The sequence below is a fragment of the Anas acuta genome, chromosome 20 (assembly GCF_963932015.1).
Source record: "Anas acuta chromosome 20, bAnaAcu1.1, whole genome shotgun sequence".
Lineage (NCBI taxonomy): Eukaryota > Metazoa > Chordata > Aves > Anseriformes > Anatidae > Anas > Anas acuta.
In genome coordinates this window covers 6,533,928-6,551,359 of record NC_088998.1, presented here as the reverse complement: position 1 = coordinate 6,551,359, position 17,432 = coordinate 6,533,928, and the positions used below count along the sequence as shown (strand labels likewise).

General features: G+C 57.4%; 1 protein-coding gene and 1 long non-coding RNA gene across 2 annotated transcripts; one reads left to right on the top strand and one right to left on the bottom strand.

Annotated features, from left to right (window-relative positions):
* Positions 1 to 2,422: 2,422 nt before the first annotated feature.
* On the top strand, positions 2,423 to 16,097 carry DBH (dopamine beta-hydroxylase). The gene is given in 14 exon segments (XM_068656540.1): positions 2,423 to 2,491; positions 2,493 to 2,513; positions 2,515 to 2,856; positions 5,087 to 5,233; positions 6,535 to 6,792; positions 8,108 to 8,284; positions 8,522 to 8,624; positions 9,693 to 9,859; positions 10,471 to 10,614; positions 10,728 to 10,766; positions 11,292 to 11,351; positions 11,965 to 12,092; positions 12,442 to 12,601; positions 14,873 to 16,097. Coding segments are annotated over 14 exon segments (1,950 nt in total). The 3' UTR covers positions 15,008 to 16,097.
* On the bottom strand, positions 11,299 to 14,083 carry LOC137842502 (uncharacterized). The gene is made up of 2 exons (XR_011089086.1): positions 12,610 to 14,083; positions 11,299 to 12,516 (listed from the first exon to the last, which is right to left on the bottom strand). It is a non-coding gene; the product is annotated as an uncharacterized lncRNA (long non-coding RNA).
* Positions 16,098 to 17,432: the final 1,335 nt, after the last annotated feature.

The following is a 17,432-nucleotide window of genomic DNA, read 5'->3' as shown; positions in this document are numbered from 1 at the left end:
GGGCAAACTCGTGCGTGGTGTGGAGGGAACGCCTCTTCCCATCACCGCAGGTGGGTGCCACCTCCTCTGAGCATCCCAGCTTGACCAGAGGTCTGCAGGTTAAACAGCGACTGCCTCTGTTGGGAAATAACATGACAGGAGCCCAGGGACATGGGCTGGGTCTAGCCAGAGTGGGAAATTGTTCACAGCATCCATCAGGGTCCCCAGGCCCTACCTGCCTGCATGAGCATCTCCCCTACGTGCCAGACCTCTCCTCTCCCTCTGCAACCGAATCAGGTCCAGCCTGACTCAGAGGCTGCCTAACCTCATCAGCGCCGAGGAAATTGGATCAGGACAGTGGCGCAGGGCAGGATCTGGCCACGGACAGGGGCTGTGGCTGCCAGAGCCCCGGGGCACGGGATGCTGTGCGTGTGCTGCGCCCCGGCTCCGCGGGAGCAGACAGCAGCCGTCCCTCCGCGCCCCCCCCTTGCCTTAATTGAATTTGCATCCACGTTAGTGAGGCCAGGGATTATAGCTCGGAGGGGTGCTGCCTGCTTCAGCTCAGCGCATCGATTGTGCTTAAGCCTGCTTACCTGCACGCAAGGCTTGTGGGGTTCCTACGGCACCTAGCGAGGGGTCCGGGGGGTCGCCCATAAAATACAGCCTTTCTCTGGGGGCTGAGGGCACTCTGCGGGTGTCCTCTGTGCATCACGGTGCCCTTAGCTCTTCTCTGCCAGGGGAAATTGGGCAGCCTCTGCAGGAGCAGAGCACAGGAGCTCTGGGAGGGGCTAGCACCAGCGTGGTGGTGCTGGTGTCAGCTCTGGCGAGACCTTGCTGGCTCTGTGCCGTTGTCTCTGTGCTCTGCCCTGAGGCCAGAGGCTGGACCCACAGCCCCCCGGTGTCCCTCTTACCTGCCCCAAGCAGCTGGGGGGTCAGAGTCAGCAAACTGGCACTGCTGCATCTCGTCCAAGTCCTAAAATAAACCCAGGAGCAAGGGGAGGAAGGCTTGATCCTCGCTTCTCGCCTGGATTTATGAGCGGTGGCCTGGAGAAACTGAAGGGGGGAGAGAGATATACATATTTTTTTCTCCTCTTTAAGTAAATTCCCGCTGCTTATCTCCAAAGTTCAGCTGTTTTCAAGCTGCCCTGCCTGCCTTATGCTGTTCCGCTGCACATTCCTTCTGTGCAGGAAAGCTCAGGAGCTCCACTTGCACATGCCAGCAACCTGGGGATTCATCTCTAATAGACGGAGGTAGAGCTCGTTAGCTAAGGACCCCCTCCTGCCCCCCGACGAGGATCATTTTCCTTCCTGCCACGCTGACAGCAGAGCTTCTTTCCCCTCGCAGTTTGGAAACAAAGCCAAGAGAGGAGGAGAAGCCGTGCTAGGAGCGGGGCAAGGCAAAAATATCTGTTCTCAGGGCCTTTTGTCACGCAGCCAGCCGTCTGCCCGAGGAACCGGGGCTGGCAGCCGAGGGACACCCATCTGAGGCTGCCAGCCCCGTATCTAGCCAGGACCAGGGACGCTGCCTCCTCCTGCAGGGTGCAGAGGGGCTGAGGGGTGCCACCGAGGAGGTGCAGCCCCTCGGCTGCTCCCCGCCTGCTGCAGCCTCCCCGGGGTGCTGCGGGGTTTGGTGCCACCTCCTGCAGGCACCGAGAGGCATCAGGGGAAGGAGCATTATCCATCACCCTGGATAACCTCCGTGTCTCAGGACATGATGAGAACCCTCACTGAACGTGGGAGAGGTGCACACGTTGATGATTCATTACAACACCGGGCACCGAGCTCCATCCTCGCGTTACGCAGCGCTGGGGCACTGGCTCTGCCCGGTGACATTGCTGCAAGGACCGGGAGCAAAACCCGAGCTCCATGGGGACAGAGGGGACTCCGGGAGGCATCCAGGGGTGCTGCTTGTCACAGGAGCTGGCACAGAGAAAATGGGGCCACAAGCTCTGAGTGTAAACCAGGCAGGGTGTGTGTATCAGAGCTTGAGGCTGTTTGTTCCAGTAAATGCAGAAAAGTTAATATCCAAAAGAGAAAGCAGCAGGGTAAAGAAACGAGAATGGGGGGACAGTGGGGGACAAAATGGTGTCTTCAAACCAGAGCTGAAGTCCCAGCTGCTACAAAAGCAAAATAACAAATATTTAATGCCTCCAAAGGTGCAGGCAGGCAGAGCCAGAGCGGGGCCACACAGAGCCGGCGACAGGCAGCAGCAGCAGGGCACAGCGCGGCCATGCAGGGAGCAGCTTGCAAGAAAGCGGCACTTTGCAGCCACTAAGGATGATTTAAGAGCAAATAACATCAGCCCAGTCGAGTTCAATTGCTATTGATAATGTCCATGTGCAATTAGAGCCAATTAAGGGGAGGCAGAGAATGACAAGTGTTTGGCCAGGAGGTGGTGGGGGGGGTGAGGGTCAATACCGCAATCCAATTTCCCCACAACCAAATGCAATTAAAGGGTATCGCTTACCCGGCTCGCCCAGGAGGGCCGGAGCATAAATGGCAAAAGCCAGGAGGGCGGCTGCCGTCCTGCCCAGCATGCAGACCTCCGGCAGCAAGAAGTGCCCCTGCCTCGGCTTCAAGCTGCGGGAGGTGGCGTCCGTGTACTTCACCATGGTCGCCGTCTTCTTGGTCATCCTGGTGGTCGCCCTGCAGGGCTCGGCGCCCCGCGGCACCTATTTTCCCTACAAGGTGCCCCTCGATCCCCAGGGGCTGCTCGAGCTCTCCTGGAACGTCAGCTACCCCGAGCAAGCCGTGTACTTCCAGATCCTCAGCAGGGAACTCAAATTCGGGCTCCTCTTCGGGATGTCGGACCGGGGAGAGTTTGAGAACGCGGACCTGGCCGTGCTCTGGAGCGACGGGCACAGCTCGTATTTTGGGGTGAGTTGCACGTGTTTTGTCACGGCTGCTTTTGGGGTTGCTGCCTAATGGGTGAATCTGGCCTGGTTTGTTGGGGCAGAGCTGGTCCAGAGCACGGCACGGGGCTGAGCGGGGCTGGACTGCTCCAGGAAGGTGCTCCAAAAGGGCTGGGGGGGTTTCTGGTCCAGAGATATGTGCTGTGGGCTTGGTATGGGATCTGAAATCCAAAGAGAAAGGGATAAATGCAGTAACCCCGCTGCACTCATCCGCAAGCGCTCCGACAGGTGGGTGCACAAAGAGCTCGGCTACACGCAGGCTGCATCCACAGCTCGGTTCGCCTGTGCGCTGTCCTCAGCCGCATGAAAAATTAATTAAAAATTAACCACCGCTCCCATTGCTGACTTTGAGAAAGTGCAAAAGTTATCCACCAGCCAGCCTGCTCCTGCCAGCATCAATGAGCTGCCTGCCGCTCACGTCTGCGGCCACAGACAACAAAACTCAACAGGACAGAGGAAAACCCAGCCCGACGGCCGCCTGCCAGCAGCGTGGCGTTATCAGAAATTAAACAGGCAGAAGTATTTGGGCGGTCTGCAAGTGCCCAGTGCTAGCAGATGGGAGGGGGGCTCATTTCCAGTTTTGCTATTCGATTTTTTTTTTTGTTCCTTTCCTACACGGTCCGTTTGTCCAGGCTCTCCTTGGGGTTGTCTTTCCGCCGGGGCTGGAGCTGCAATACCTCACCCCGTGCTCTCCGGCAGCTCCCTGTCCCCAGATCACCACGTTAGGTTTATTGCAAGCGCGCTTCAGTGCAGAAAGCAATTCACATTTTTCCCTGGGTGAGGCTTTCCAGTAAGTTAAATTTTACCTCTCTGCTTCCTTGAAATTAGCCATAAAATATATTCGCTCACCATCAGCGGCAATGTGATCTGCAGTGCAATGAAAGGATGAAAAGGAGGGCTTATTATCTGTACTGTTTTCCTGCTAATTACCAGCCATTCAGGATGTGTGATGACCCAAATGCTACAGTATTTCACAGCATCATGTTTAAAAAAAACATAAAGGATCATTGCTAAGCTGCCTTCTTGTGCTCACTGGAAGGCAAACGGCGCTGAATAAACACCGAGCAGCACTGGGGCTCTCTCTTTCTGTTGGTGCTGAACAGCATCCTGCAAGGAGCTCCCTGTAAACCTCTCCAGCCCCGGTTTTCTCTCTCCCAGCAGTCTTTCTGCTGGATAAGGATGTCAGCTGTTAAAGAGAATTTGCTCACCCCCCCATGTACTATGAGATTAATTTGCACTACGCACTCCTATGAAAACAAATGTCATGCTAGCTTCATGTAGCTGATTTTACTCTCCCCCTCTAAGGACAATATGTTCTCGAAATATCACTCTATACTTCTGGCTGAAACGGTGCCAAGATGCTTTATTCTTTTTCTTTTATTCCTTCCCCCGAGACAAGAGAACCAGTGCCACCAGTCTTGGTACTGCAAGGTACTTCCCAGGGGCCTTTTCTTGGTAAACAAAAGCCACAAAAAAGAGATGCAAAAAAAAACGACTATGGTGTTGTTCAAATCCAAATTATTAAAATAATTTATATTATATATAAAATTTCCACTCCAACCCTTCCAACTGCTAAGCACAGGAGGAGCCTACCGCATTGCTTCCCAGCGTGGCTTTGTCACCACCATTAACCGAGAACAGTTTTCAGCCTTGCCTGGCTCCTGGGACAATCTGTCCACAGCAAATTCAGGGCACTAAAGGGAGGTTTGTGGTTCATAGGGCTGACACTGCAACCCATCAGGGGGCTGATCTCAAATTGAGAGCAGCTGGCTTGTGGCAGGGGTCGTGGAAAACACATCGCCCTGCTAAATAAGTGCCCCCAGCCATACACCCAGAACAGCGCAGACTGATGCAACCCTGCGGGCTTTCCTCCCCCAGCTCCTTTCCCCAAATGCATCTCAGCTCTAAAAGGTCTTTTTGCAGAATATTTAGGCAGAATATAAGCCGTTCTGCAGAATATTGGTGCTGGGTCTGGTATTTCACAGCCGTGAAAGGCTGGTGAACCAAAGGAAGGTGAACCAAAGGCTGGTGAACCAAAGGGGGGTGAACCAAGGGTTGGTGAACCAAAGGAGGGTGAACCAAACGTCAGTGAACCAAAGGAGAACCCATGCACCACTGGAGGTCCCCTCCGTGCCCTCCGGGGCTGTGCAGGACCCACGCAGCCCCTCGGCTTACCGGGTGCTCTCCTCCTGCAGGATGCCTGGAGCGATGCCAAGGGGCACCTCCACATGGACTCGCAGCAGGACTACCAGCTCCTGGGGGCTCAGAGCGCCGCTGAGGGGCTCTACATCCTCTTCAGAAGAGCCTTCAGCACCTGTGACCCCAAGGACTACCTTATAGAGGTACGGCATCGCCCTCCCCCTAACCCCACAGCTCCAACCCCCAGCCTGCAGGTCAGACCTCGCCCCTGTTGTGTTTTTGGGGCAGCACGGGCTGTTTGTGCTGCTCAGTGCAGTAAGGAAGCGTGCTACAGATGTCAGCCCCACGCCATGAGTAATGTTTGGCACCCTCTCTTTACAACCCCTTATAAGCCTCTCTAACGCGTAGATTTCGGCTCGTTTGCATCATCCACTCCTGGTAAGCGTGCGCTAGGTCTATATAAATACCCTCCTGCATCACTCGGGCTTGCAGCCGGGAGCCAAGTGTTTGGAGTGTTACGAAGAGGTGTTGCTCAACGGGAGGCAAAGAGGGGGGCTGCAGGAGCCCAGCGAAGGTGCAGCGAGGGGAACCAGGGCTGCGTGCTTGTGAGAGCCTGGGTCTGCGAGGGGGCGGTGGAAACGGCCCCATTGGGGATGTCAAAGAGCTTCGGGGTCTCAGCCAAGGAGGGGCAGCCCCCAGGTGCAGGCAGGGATCTCCACGAGGCTCGTTTGGGATGAAATCCTCTGGGGGATGGGGTATTTGGAAGCCACCGTGTGCGCAGAGCAGCCTTGAGGTTTTGTTGCTAGTTTTCAGAGGCATGCCTTGCGGTGAGAGGTGGCTGCCAACACTCGGAGAGCCCCGGAGGAAAAAATATCCGTGTGTGTGAACCGGGGAAAGACTTGCAGGTCTTTATTCTTAGCCTTGGAGAGAAAATGACTCCCTTTTCCTTTCCTTCTTACCTCCTGTCCAGAGCTGAGTGCCTTCAGCAGCGCCCTGCCCGCAGTGCTTGCAGCAGAGCCTCTCGCCCTGATGCCCTACCAGAAGCTGGCACAAAGGGCCTGGGGGAGAAGTTTGGTTTCTGCTGCTCCCCCTCAAGCTGCTGCCTGGGGTCTGGATCCAGGTGGCCACCCCAGCCCGCAGCTCAGGAGGGCCAAGGAAGCAGAGAGGAGCCAGTCTTTAGGGGCAGGGGAGGGGTGCGAGGTTCTGATATTGACTTCTGTTGGAAACCTGTGCCATGTAGGGAAAGCTTTCCAGGCTCGTGGGCTGGTGGAGAACTCTCTGTGACCATCGCTCAATGCTAAAACATGCTAGCCAAAGAAATTCCCCTAAATCTACAGGCACAGCCCAGCAAAAGGAGATGCTGCTGAAGCCAGGATGGTTTCCCCTTTGGAAAGGGGCTAGGGCCTACTTCCAAATTCATGCCAGCAGTACCAGTCATCCATGAGATTTACGTTCTCTGGTATCCTACACACAAAACTACCTCCAGGCTTTGCTCTTGCTTCAGGACGGCACCGTGCACCTCATCTATGGGATCCTGGAGCAACCCGTCCGCTCCCTGCAGGCCATCAACATCTCTGCCATCCACAGGGGGCTGCAGAGGGTGCAGCTGCTGAAGCCCAACATCACCATCCCCGAGCTGCCCAGCGACATGAAGACCATGGAGATTACGGCCCCCGGTGTCGTTATCCCCAGCCAGGAGACGACCTACTGGTGTTACATGGCAGAGCTGCCAGACGGCTTCGCCAAGCACCACATCGTCATGGTAAGAGGCAGGAGAAGAGGTGAAAGAGGAGAAATGTTTTCCCTGGTGCATCTCAGCTGCTGCGTTCAGGTCCCTCAAAGCCGTTCTGCAAAGCCCACCTCTCCCCTGCCCTTTCACAGGGAGGGTTTCAGACCCAAACGCACCCCCAGAGCACCAAAACACCTCCCTGAGCCAGCCCGCCTGGCAGCAGCACCCTCACATCCCTTAGACAACCCGAATCTGGTGGCAGGTTGGTGACGTTGGCACACGAAATGGGGACTATGGGGACTTTCCTCCTGGCACATTGAAAAGGGACCAGGGCAGGGCTCAGAGCAGCTCCCTTGCAGAGAGCAGAGCTGCAGCCATCAGGGGCAGGATTACGGCTCAGCACATGCTACGAGGAATAAATAAATAAACACGGCAAACAAATTAACAAGCCTGGCCAGGGCAGGGCAGAGCGAGCCAGAATGTGAACTGCCCTCTAACAGATCAGGCATATTGCAAAAAAAAAAAAAAAAAAAAAAAAAAGGAAAAAAAAAAGGTCATAGAGATAGAAGCAACTTGTGTGCAGATATGTTGCACATGCCCGGCTCGTATCCTCAAGGGGGGCACAGACCTGTGGCAGCATCACCCCCAGCACAGCACGACCCGGCCCCCCCCGGGGCCAAAAACACCGAGCAGGGAGAGGGGAAGCCTGACACGGGAGCTGAAGCGAGCACTCAGTGATTTGTAGGGGAGAGACGATGCTGCAAAGGAAAGCTCAGAAGGAGGATTTTCTCCCCAACAGATGGTGCGAAATGAATCATCTGTGTGTAAGTAAAAAGTGCGTAACTCCTGATATCTTCCCGCTGCTGCAGATCAGCTCTACAGCTGGCGCTTTTAGCCGGAGTCATTCCTCAGGCGTTTGAAGTCACTCTTTCTGCCCAAATCCCCCCTGCCTGTGCCCAGAACAGCAGCTCCTGGCTGGGCATGAAACCCAAGAGCTGCAGGCAGTGGGGCCAGGACCCTCTTTGTGAGAAATCCAAATTTTCTGTGCCCAAAAAAGGACTCGGTCACCACGAGGCAGCCTGAGCTCGGCTGCTCCTCAGGTGCAGCCACCTGCAGGGAAGGGACGAGGTGTTTCTCCACGAGCTCTGGTGGACTCTGGGTTGGTCCCAAAGAGACCAGCTTGGTCCTTGGTTCCTTGTGTCCAAAGCCACCCTCCCTCCTCCCCATCTCACGGCAAGAATCGAGGGCAGACTCACCCACGCCGGGCTGCACAAACAGCACACTGGGGGCCGGGGGCTTGGCAAATGGTCCTGATGTGTCCCCTGCCTTCTTGGACGCCGCTTTGCAGTACGAGCCGGTGATCACGGCGGGCAATGAAGCCCTGGTGCACCACATGGAAGTCTTCCAGTGCGCCGCCGAGCTGGACAGCATCCCGCCGTACAACGGACCCTGCGACGCCAAGATGAAGCCAGAGCAGCTCAACTACTGCCGGCACGTGCTTGCCGCCTGGGCCATGGGCGCACAGGTGAAAGATGGGATCCCCCCGCTCCTGGGTAACCCTCCTGCCATGTCCCAACCCTTCCCAGTCCCTTCTGATAGGAATGGGTGCCTGTGTGGGCTGCTCCAACCCCATCTTCTGCTAGGAGTTGGGTTCAGCCCCTTTTAACCCCCCCAATTTTTCCCCAAGACACCTCTGCATTTCCACCCCAGCCCATAAATCAATGTGACCCCCCCTCCCCTAATGCCCTCCCTCTGCTTCCAGGCTTTCTACTACCCCGAAGAAGCAGGGCTTGCCTTTGGTGGTCCGGGCTCCTCCAGATACCTGCGCCTTGAGGTTCACTATCACAACCCCCTGGTGTTTAAAGGTGAGTGGGGAGGCAGGGAGGATGCCAGCAGGCAGTGGGGTTTCACATCGGTCCTGCAGGGCTGTGACCCATGGCAAGCCCCATATTTAGAGGGGTTGCTGGTGGGTGCCCCCCGACGTCTGTGGAAGGAGCTGTGGAGGGGCTGAGCTCAGAGCCACGAGCAGCAGTGATGCCAAAGCCACCGGAGAGACAGCACCAGCCTGGCTGGGGCTGGGGGGATTTGGATGTTGTTTTAATGGCATTCCTGCTTTGATAACGTTGTCAGGAGACACATTTAAAAAAAAAAAAAAAAAAGGATTCCAAACAACACACTTTCTTCATTTACATAAAATCAAGTAACTTCTTGACTACCCAAGTGTATTTTTAGGAGACCGGAGCATATGCACTGTAGATCAATCATAGCACATTCGGCAACTTGAGAAGAAACACATCTATAAATACGGAGCTCACGTCTTTCATAACTTCCCAGCCTTGGTGTGTTAACCAATAGTGTCTCCCTCAGTATTCTTATCCCCTGGCGGGCTCCAGCTCAGAGACAGGGGGCTCAGCCCTGGCACCGCTCCTCTGGCCTGCCTGGGGCTCTCTCTGGCTCCCCCCCGCTGTGTGTGGGTGCTGGGGGTTAAACAGAGCAACCTTTAATGCACCAGGGACCAGGAGCTTTGCAAATGCAAGGGGTGCTTGCTCCACCAGCATTTCCCCTCCTGCCAGGCCCCCAGGAAGAGCCTGGCTTTGTTTTTTGGAGGTATCAGTTAAAGAAGGTGCAATGAGCCACGTTTCTGAGTCTGCCAGAGCACCCCGAGACCTGTCCTGCTCTGGGCTCTCCAAAGGCACTCCTCACCTTTGTGTCGGAGCAATTGGAGACCTCTCTGCAGGACCAACCCCCGCATGAAAATATCCAGGATTTTATGACAATAGGAATAGCACCCACAAAAAAATCTGTGAGTGAGAAGCTTGAGCTCCCCTCCCCACACCTGTGGCAGCAGAGCATCCTTTTCCATGCCTGACCTTACCCAAGAGGCGTCAGCTCTCCCGCAGCGACTTGCCACCCCGTGTCCTTTTGCCCCCCAGGGCGCCGCGATTCCTCGGGGATCCGCCTCTACTACACGGGCAGCCTGCGCCGCTACGATGCTGGCATCATGGAGCTGGGCTTGGTCTACACGCCGGTGATGGCCGTGCCCCCGGGCGAGACCGCCTTCGTCCTCACCGGGTACTGCACCGACAAGTGCACCCAGCGGGTGAGTGCCCAGCCCCTTGAGCCCCTTCCCTTGGGGTTGTGCTGGAAAGAAAAAAAAACACGCAAACCAGCAGCAAGTGGTCCTGAGCAGCTGGTTGGGATGAGCCGAGTTCCCCGTGAAGACAGAGCTGCTTGGAACCAGCTGCTCCGTCTCCCCCGAGTACCGTTGCCATCTAGGAAAACATACTGCTGTGCCGTGCCTGGGTGCTTTCCCCTATGGAAATGCGAAAGATTGGCTTCTGCTTCCTGGGGAGTTCCTTAAGAGCTCGCTCAAGTATGTTTTCAAACCGCCCACCCTGCTCTCAGGCAAGTTTTAGTAGGTATTTTTTATAGGGCCTACCCAAAAGAAGTTGTCGGTGCCACAAGCGCAAGGAAGCAAGCAGCATCCAGATCCTGCTGATTTGGGGCATGGCAGGGCATTAACTGGCTATGGCAGCAGGCTGAGCATCTACCCCCCTGCACAGCTCACCTCTGGGCTGCCCTGAGGGTCCAGCAGCCCCCAAAACCCTTCCAGGAGCCAGAGAGGACCCATCCCAAGCGCACGGCCCCGGGGACGCATGGGAGGGGAGAGGGATGGGGCCAGGCAAGGAGCTTGAAGCCGTCCCTCCCCAGGCACTGCCTGCTGCCGGCATCCGCATCTTCGCCTCGCAGCTCCACACGCACCTGGCAGGGAGGAAAGTGGTGACGGTGTTGGCACGGGACGGCAGGGAGAGGCAGGTGGTGAACGCCGACGGCCACTACAGCCCTCACTTCCAGGTACGGCGCCGTGCGGGCGGGTGGCACCCATGGGACACCCAGTCCCGTGGGCACAGATGGGTGCTGGGGCACGGCACCGCTCTGACCCGGTGCCTTTTTGTCCTCCCTCGCAGGAGATCCGCATGCTGAAGGAGCTGGTTGCAGTTTTTCCGGTGAGTGGCTCCAAAAATCGTGGCGCTTTCCAAACAGAGCGAGTATTTCCAAACAGACCCAGCATGTCCCAGGGGCTTGGACTCCTCTCCGCTGCTCCATCACTGCTGCTGCTGCTCGTGGTGTCCTGCTCAAAAACCTCAGCCCTGGCCAAGCCATCCCCGGGCTGTGCTCGGGCTCCTAGGGTGGCCCTGCAGGGGGACAGGCAGCCGTGGCACCATGCTGGGTACAAGCTGGGTGATGCAAAATGTCCCTAAGTGGATTTTTTTAAGGTGCTTCAGCCCGGAGGAAATTCTTAGGAAGTGAGGAAAGCAGGAAACACAATTCCTGGGGTATGGCCGGAGGGAATCTCCTGGGGGGTACAAGCTGAGCAAGTGCTGGGGTGCACTGAGGCTACCTGTGGGCTTGCACCACCAAAGAGCGTGGGGGTCTGCGGTGTTATGGATTCACCCGTTCAAATATTTGGTGACTGGGGAGGGGGAACTTTGCCCTTTCCCACCCCCCTGTGTCTGTTTGAACCCCCCCAGGGTGATGAACTCATCACAGCCTGCACCTACAACACGGAGGACAGGACCAAAGTGACCGTGGTGAGTGCGGCTGCGCGCACACCGCGGGGTCAGCAACTGCACCCCGAGGTGCAGGCAAGGGGAGGGGGGGGACACGTGCATGGATTGGAGCTGAATCGCAGCCCCCAAGGATGGGATGCTGCAGCTGGGATGCCAAGGTGTTAATTGAGAAGTGGCGCCTGCCTCTCTACCTCCCATCACCAACCCTTCCGCTGGGTATTAATTGTAATTAAAGAGAAGCGGCGTTTTTTTGACAGCGTGCGTTATACCCTTACATAGGCAGCAAAAAAAAAATAATAAAGGAGCCTGTCAGAGGTACCGTCAACAGGGATGAAGCTAAATATAGCGGAGGGATTACAGGGAATCTGCATTTTAATGTAAACCACACGTTCCAGCCTGAAAGCCTGTCCTTGCGCAAAGGGCGGGTGGGCAGATGAGCTGAGTGCGGGCGGTGGCGTGTGTGCACGTAACGGGGGGGGGAATCTGTGCTCACAACCCCTTTCTGCCCCTCCTGCTGCCCCTGTGGGTCCAGCAGCACCGAGCTGGACCAGGACACGGCTGAAGTTTGGGGAGAAAATTTGGGGCTGCTGCCCGGTGCCACCCCCCAACCCACCCATGTGTGCGTGTGCCGCAGGGCGGGTTTGGCATCATGGAGGAGATGTGCGTGAACTACGTGCACTACTACCCCCAGACCCAGCTGGAGCTCTGCAAAAGCGCCGTGGATCCGGGCTACCTGCACCGCTACTTCAGCCTCGTGAACAGGTAGAGGTTTGCTGTGCAAGGGGACTTCCCTGCAAGGCCCCGTGCAAGGCAGTTCTGTCTGCAAAGTACATTTTATAAGCCCAGGCAGGCACCAACCACCCTGCTGGAGAAGCAGGTGGCAGCTCATCTGCCCCTGGTGAGAGGGTGAGGTGCTGACCTTGCACAGGGTGTCCTAGGCACAGGCACACCAGGTGGCCCCGAGTCTTCTCCGGAAGGTGCCAGCCACGGCAGGGGTTTCTGCTGCCACGTGCAGAGTCTGCAGCCTTCCTGGGTCCAGCTTCAGGCCGGGAGAAACGCGGCACCTCCAGCCCCCCTGGCTGCCTTTCAGCCTGGCATCTCTCCTGCGCAGGTTCAACGACGAGGAGGTCTGTACGTGCCCGCAGGTCTCCGTCCCACAGCAGTTTTCCTCCATCCCCTGGAACGCCTTCAACAGAGACGTGTTAAAATCCCTCTACAGCTTCGCCCCCATCTCCATGCACTGCAACAAATCCACGGCCGTCCGCTTCCCGGTACGTACAGCTTCATCACCCAGGGCTGACGTGCTTCATGGCAAACCTCCAGGGCAGGGCTAAAACTTCCTCGATCGGCTCCTCGAAGGGTTGGGGACATGGCTGCACCCCGTGGCCCCAAAGCAGGGAGCTGGAGCTGCCCGGGGAACCCCGGCACCAGCAGCACTCAAAGCCCCGTGCCCCAGCCACCGGCACGCTGGGTGCGCTCGGGAGGATTCAATTAGAGGATGTGCATTTGCATAAAGCGATTTACTGACATCTTGGAGCAGCCCCGAGCGTTAAAGCAGGGCTATCTGCAGCAGCAAGGAGAACCGTGAGGCGATTTTACAGGATTTGGGCCAATTACGTCAGGTCCCAGCAGAGCAAGCTCATTACGCACCGCATCTGTGCAATCTCCAAACCTGGAGCTACAGCAAGGCAAGAAGGATAAAGGACCACAGGAGCTTAAAAACAAAAACAAAAACACAAACAAAAGCCAGGCCCAGCGATGATGCTCATGACATTGATGATGATGAAGATTTAAAGCCACTGATGGTCCCTATCACCATCGCTTCCTGATGCCATTCATCAGTGTAATGAGCTTCTGTGATAAGGCATTTTGTGCTGCCCACTGCAGTGCTGGAGGACGCTGAGCTGATGGCGAGGAAGACAACCAGCCTTCCTCCCAGGTAAATCCCCTCCAGCCAGGTCAGCCCCAGGGGGGAGCAGGATCCTTCCCCTGCCAGCCCTGAGACCCTCACCTCTCGGCCATGCAGAGCCTGGAGCAGCGACAAAGGAGGCTCGGAAGTTTTGTGCAGCAGCAGAATTATGAATTAAGCCTCTTAATCACAGCCCTGGCAACTGTGCGAGCTCAGAGAGGGCCGGGGGCGGCTGGGAAGAGGCTGGCGGGGAGCAGAGGCGATGCTGGCACGCAGCGAGGGGAGCAGGGAGCTGAGCTCCCCCCCCTGCTCTCTCGGTGCGTTCGGAGCGAGCTGGATTTCAAGACATCTCATTTATTCCGCAGCATTTCTGCCAAGAGAAAAGCACCAGCTTCTAATTAAGCGCACGCATTTCTGCAGTTCAGTGATCCCAGTCCTGCCTCGCTCCCCGCAAGGACGTGGTGCTGTTAATTATTTAGCAAGCCCCTTCTCGCACCGAGGTGGCACTGTGAGCGTGGTGGGATGTCACCGTGCCAGTTCCCCGGGATCCCAGCTCTCTCCCAGAACCAAACCCAGCCCCACCAAACGCCCCCAGTGCCCTCCCAAAGCAAGGGCTGGGGGAGATCTGCAGGGCACAGGGCAGACCCCAGCAGCTGGGCTCGAGGTTGGGGCCAAACCTCAGGGCAGGCACAGCCCCAAGCCCCCAGCAGCTCTCCTAAGCCTTGAGGTTGCAGATAAAGAACTTGGTTCTCCAGCTGGTACCCTCCTGCCCCTCTCTGATTGCTTCGGGAGGGGCTCTCCGCCCCCTCCACCCTTCCCAAGGTTTTCAGGTGCAGGTGCGAGCTCTGGCCTGATTTGCTTCGTGCACTCCAAAGAATTTCATCTAAAAAGATGAATCCAACTTTCTTCCCCCTGCTGATGACTCACGGCCCTACCTCTCATCTCCAGCCCGCCCTCCTCCCGCTCCTGCTATAGCTCTGCCCGTCTCTGACACTTCTGCATGAGCAAACAGACGGGAGCCCAGCCTGGCCTGAGCTCCCCCTGCCCCTCATGGGACCACCGAGTCACGTAGGAGATGAATCCGGCCCTGCAGCCTCAGCCCTTTGCATGATCTAACCCCAGAAAATTGCTCCTTGCAGGCAGAACCTGGAGGGTTCGTGCTGCCCGTGGTCACCTCGCCCCGCTGGCCGTGCCAGCCCCTCCTCGGCTGCCACCTCCAGCAGCAGCTGCGCACTGGGAATGGCGCTGGCACCTTGCAAATGTCACCTCCGAGCCCAGCTCCCTGCCAGCAGCTGGCAGGCAGCCTGGGCTGAGAGCACGGCAGGCTGCTGGGGCTCAGGGCTCGGAGCTGTCTCGGTGTGACTCGGTGGGGAACGCGTTTTTGGGGTGGGAGCTCCCCGACGGCGGTGGCTTCGTGCACTATGGTGCAGCGCGGACATCTGCGCCGCTGCTGGGACGCGTGGGTGCTCCGACAAGATAACTAATTGGCGACATCTCATGGGAAAACATCCTGCTTCGGGTTCAAAACACTTCGCAGCGTTAAAGATCGAGTCATTTTTAACACGCGTGGAGAAACACGGAGCAGCCAGGTGCCCGAAAGCCTCGGTCTCACCGTGCCCAACTCTCTTTGCAGGGCGAGTGGGAGAAGCAGCCGCTTCCCAGCATCACCGAGACGCTGCGGGAGCCCGTTCCTCACTGCCCGCCCGCCCCAGGGCCTCATCCTGCCGCCTCCGTGCCCATCAAGCTGGGGGAGATCAAGAGGGTCTGAGCCGATTCCTGGTCCCCCTTGGTGTGCCGGCACCGTGATGGGATGTGCCTCTGCCCGGCGGTGGCACGGGTGGCCACGGGGAGCCTCGTCCCATCACTCCCCCCATCCCTGCCTCTACCCAGGGGGGTTTAGGGCTCATCCCTAGTGGTTCAGAAAGTACTCCGGGGATGGGAAGCGCTATATTTAGTGCGTTATTAGCAAGCCCGGCTCTGAGTAATGCTGCTTTCCGCCCCCAGAATAATAACCGGGAGGTTTGCTATTGTGCCAAACCCAGCGCAGCCCCGGGGAGAAGGTGGGGGGGGGGGGGGAGAAGCCTTGCTTCCCCGCAGGGAAACTGAGGCACGGAGCACAGAGCAGCGTGGGAGCAGCACACGAACCTTCCTGGAGCCCTGCGGGCCCATCTCATTCAGGGTGGCTCTGCGGGGGCTCTCCCACACTGACACCCCCAGGGGGGACGGAGGGAAGGGGGGGGAAGGATGCCGCCCGCCGCAGCCCCCCTGCGCCGAGGATTATTCGCCTTGACGTGACCAGATGCCAATGGATGGGAGCAAACGACACTTGTGTGATGGGGTTTCGACAGGGAGAGGGATGGGGGGGGAGGGAAACGGGGGAAAGACAAACCTTTGGCAGGAAAAACGCCTCCGTTCAATACCTAGGTGGGAAATAAAAAGGAAAAAGGATGCTTTCTGCTGTCGAGCTGTGAAGGGAGAACACTTGCTTGGCCCAGAGGAAGGGCCCAGGGTGTGCAGGAGGGCCCGTCCATCCCAGCCAGCCCCTGCCCGTGCCCTGCGTCACATCCACAGGCTCCCCTTGCAGGGTCCTGACTCGCTCGGTGCATCCCAGACAAAGGCTGGAGCTGCCCTGCCTGCCCCTGCTCCCCGGTGCCAGCGGTCTCCTGTCATTTTGGGCATGTTCTCCACGGAGAATACAACCCTACACAGCTTATAGGGTGAAAGCTGTGGGTTCTTGCAGGAAGATAAGGCTCTATTCCTCCAGCAGATGTGTGGTTAATCCTGGCACAGGGGGAGGCATCCCCACACAGCCAGCACAAACCTCATTTATTAGGACAGCCGGCCAGGAGCGCGGCCACCCCCCCTCTGCCTTCCAGCTTGAGAGCACCAGGGAGCGCAATTGCCTCCCATTGAGAGACAAACTCACCCCGGTTTGTTTTTTTTTTAATGTTTCCAGTGAAACCAAAGCATTTGGGAGTTCAAACTCTCGCCTGTGGCGCTTGTTGCGCCAGGCGAAGGAACCGAAATGGGTTCTCAAGAGAACAGAAAACAAGCGAACCCAGTCGGAGGGAACGAAATGAAAAGATGCCGTGTGATTATTTCTTCAGGCGGGCGAAAGCTGCGCTGGAGACGAGGCCCTCCCTGTGCTGAGGAGGATGGAGCCCCAGTCCCTCGCTGCCTGCGCTCGTTTGTGATTAAAAGAGGCTGGGGGGAGATGGGGAGGGAGCGCCGCAGCCGTGGGGGGCTCCACGTGCAGGGCTCAGCCACAGGGCCACCAAAGGGACCATGGACCTGTCCCCTCCTGCTCCCTATGAGGACAGCCAGGGGGGTTTCCAGACACCTCCAAAGCCAGTTCTGTGCTGGCAGGGTCTCCCTGGCAGCTGGGAGCTGCCGGAGCCACCTCCAAGGTGACCTTGGGACGATGGCAGCAGAGCAGAGGGGACGGCAGAGCAGCCCTGGTGCCAGAGCCCTGCACGGCCAGCGCATGGCACGGCACCGAGAGGAACAGCCCAGAGGGGACACGGGCAAAAACCACACGGGGAAAGCAGCCACGGGTCAAAACATGTCTCAGATTCCTTCTCCTCCAGGCTCAGAGGATGCACATATACACACACACACACGCAGCAAGGGACCCAGACCCAAACAGCAATCACCTTTGGGGTTTTCTTTTATTCCCTGGGGGCAGGAGATGAGAATCTGCCTGCAGCTCAGTGCTAAGGGGCTGCACAGCCCGGCTGTGCTTTCTTCATTTCAAAAGCAGAGCGCTGGCACAGGCTGGCAGCGCTCCCCAGGGCACCAAGTGCTCTCCCATTCCAGGATCCACAGCAAAAAAAAAAAAATGAAACTTGCCTTTGCTCTTGCGTTGCAGCAAAAGGAAAAGGTCACTGCCTGGGTCTGGGGAATGTCAGCCCTCCCAGCCTCCTGCCGCACACCCCAAAATGGCCCTCCAGCACCACAAACAAAACCCGAGCAAGCACCGAAAGGTTAGGCTCCCCGGGCTTTGCTTTTAAAAGAACTTAGATGGCAATTACCAACCGATGGGTGTTGGTGCTTAAAATCCCTTTGGATTTCATGATTTGATGTTGCAGAGGAATCCTGCAGTGGGATCCCCGGTGGGAGCCTGGGCAATGGCCCTGTGCCCCCCACCCCATCCCAGGGGAGATGCTGAGGGATTCCTGCCTGTCCCATGCTGC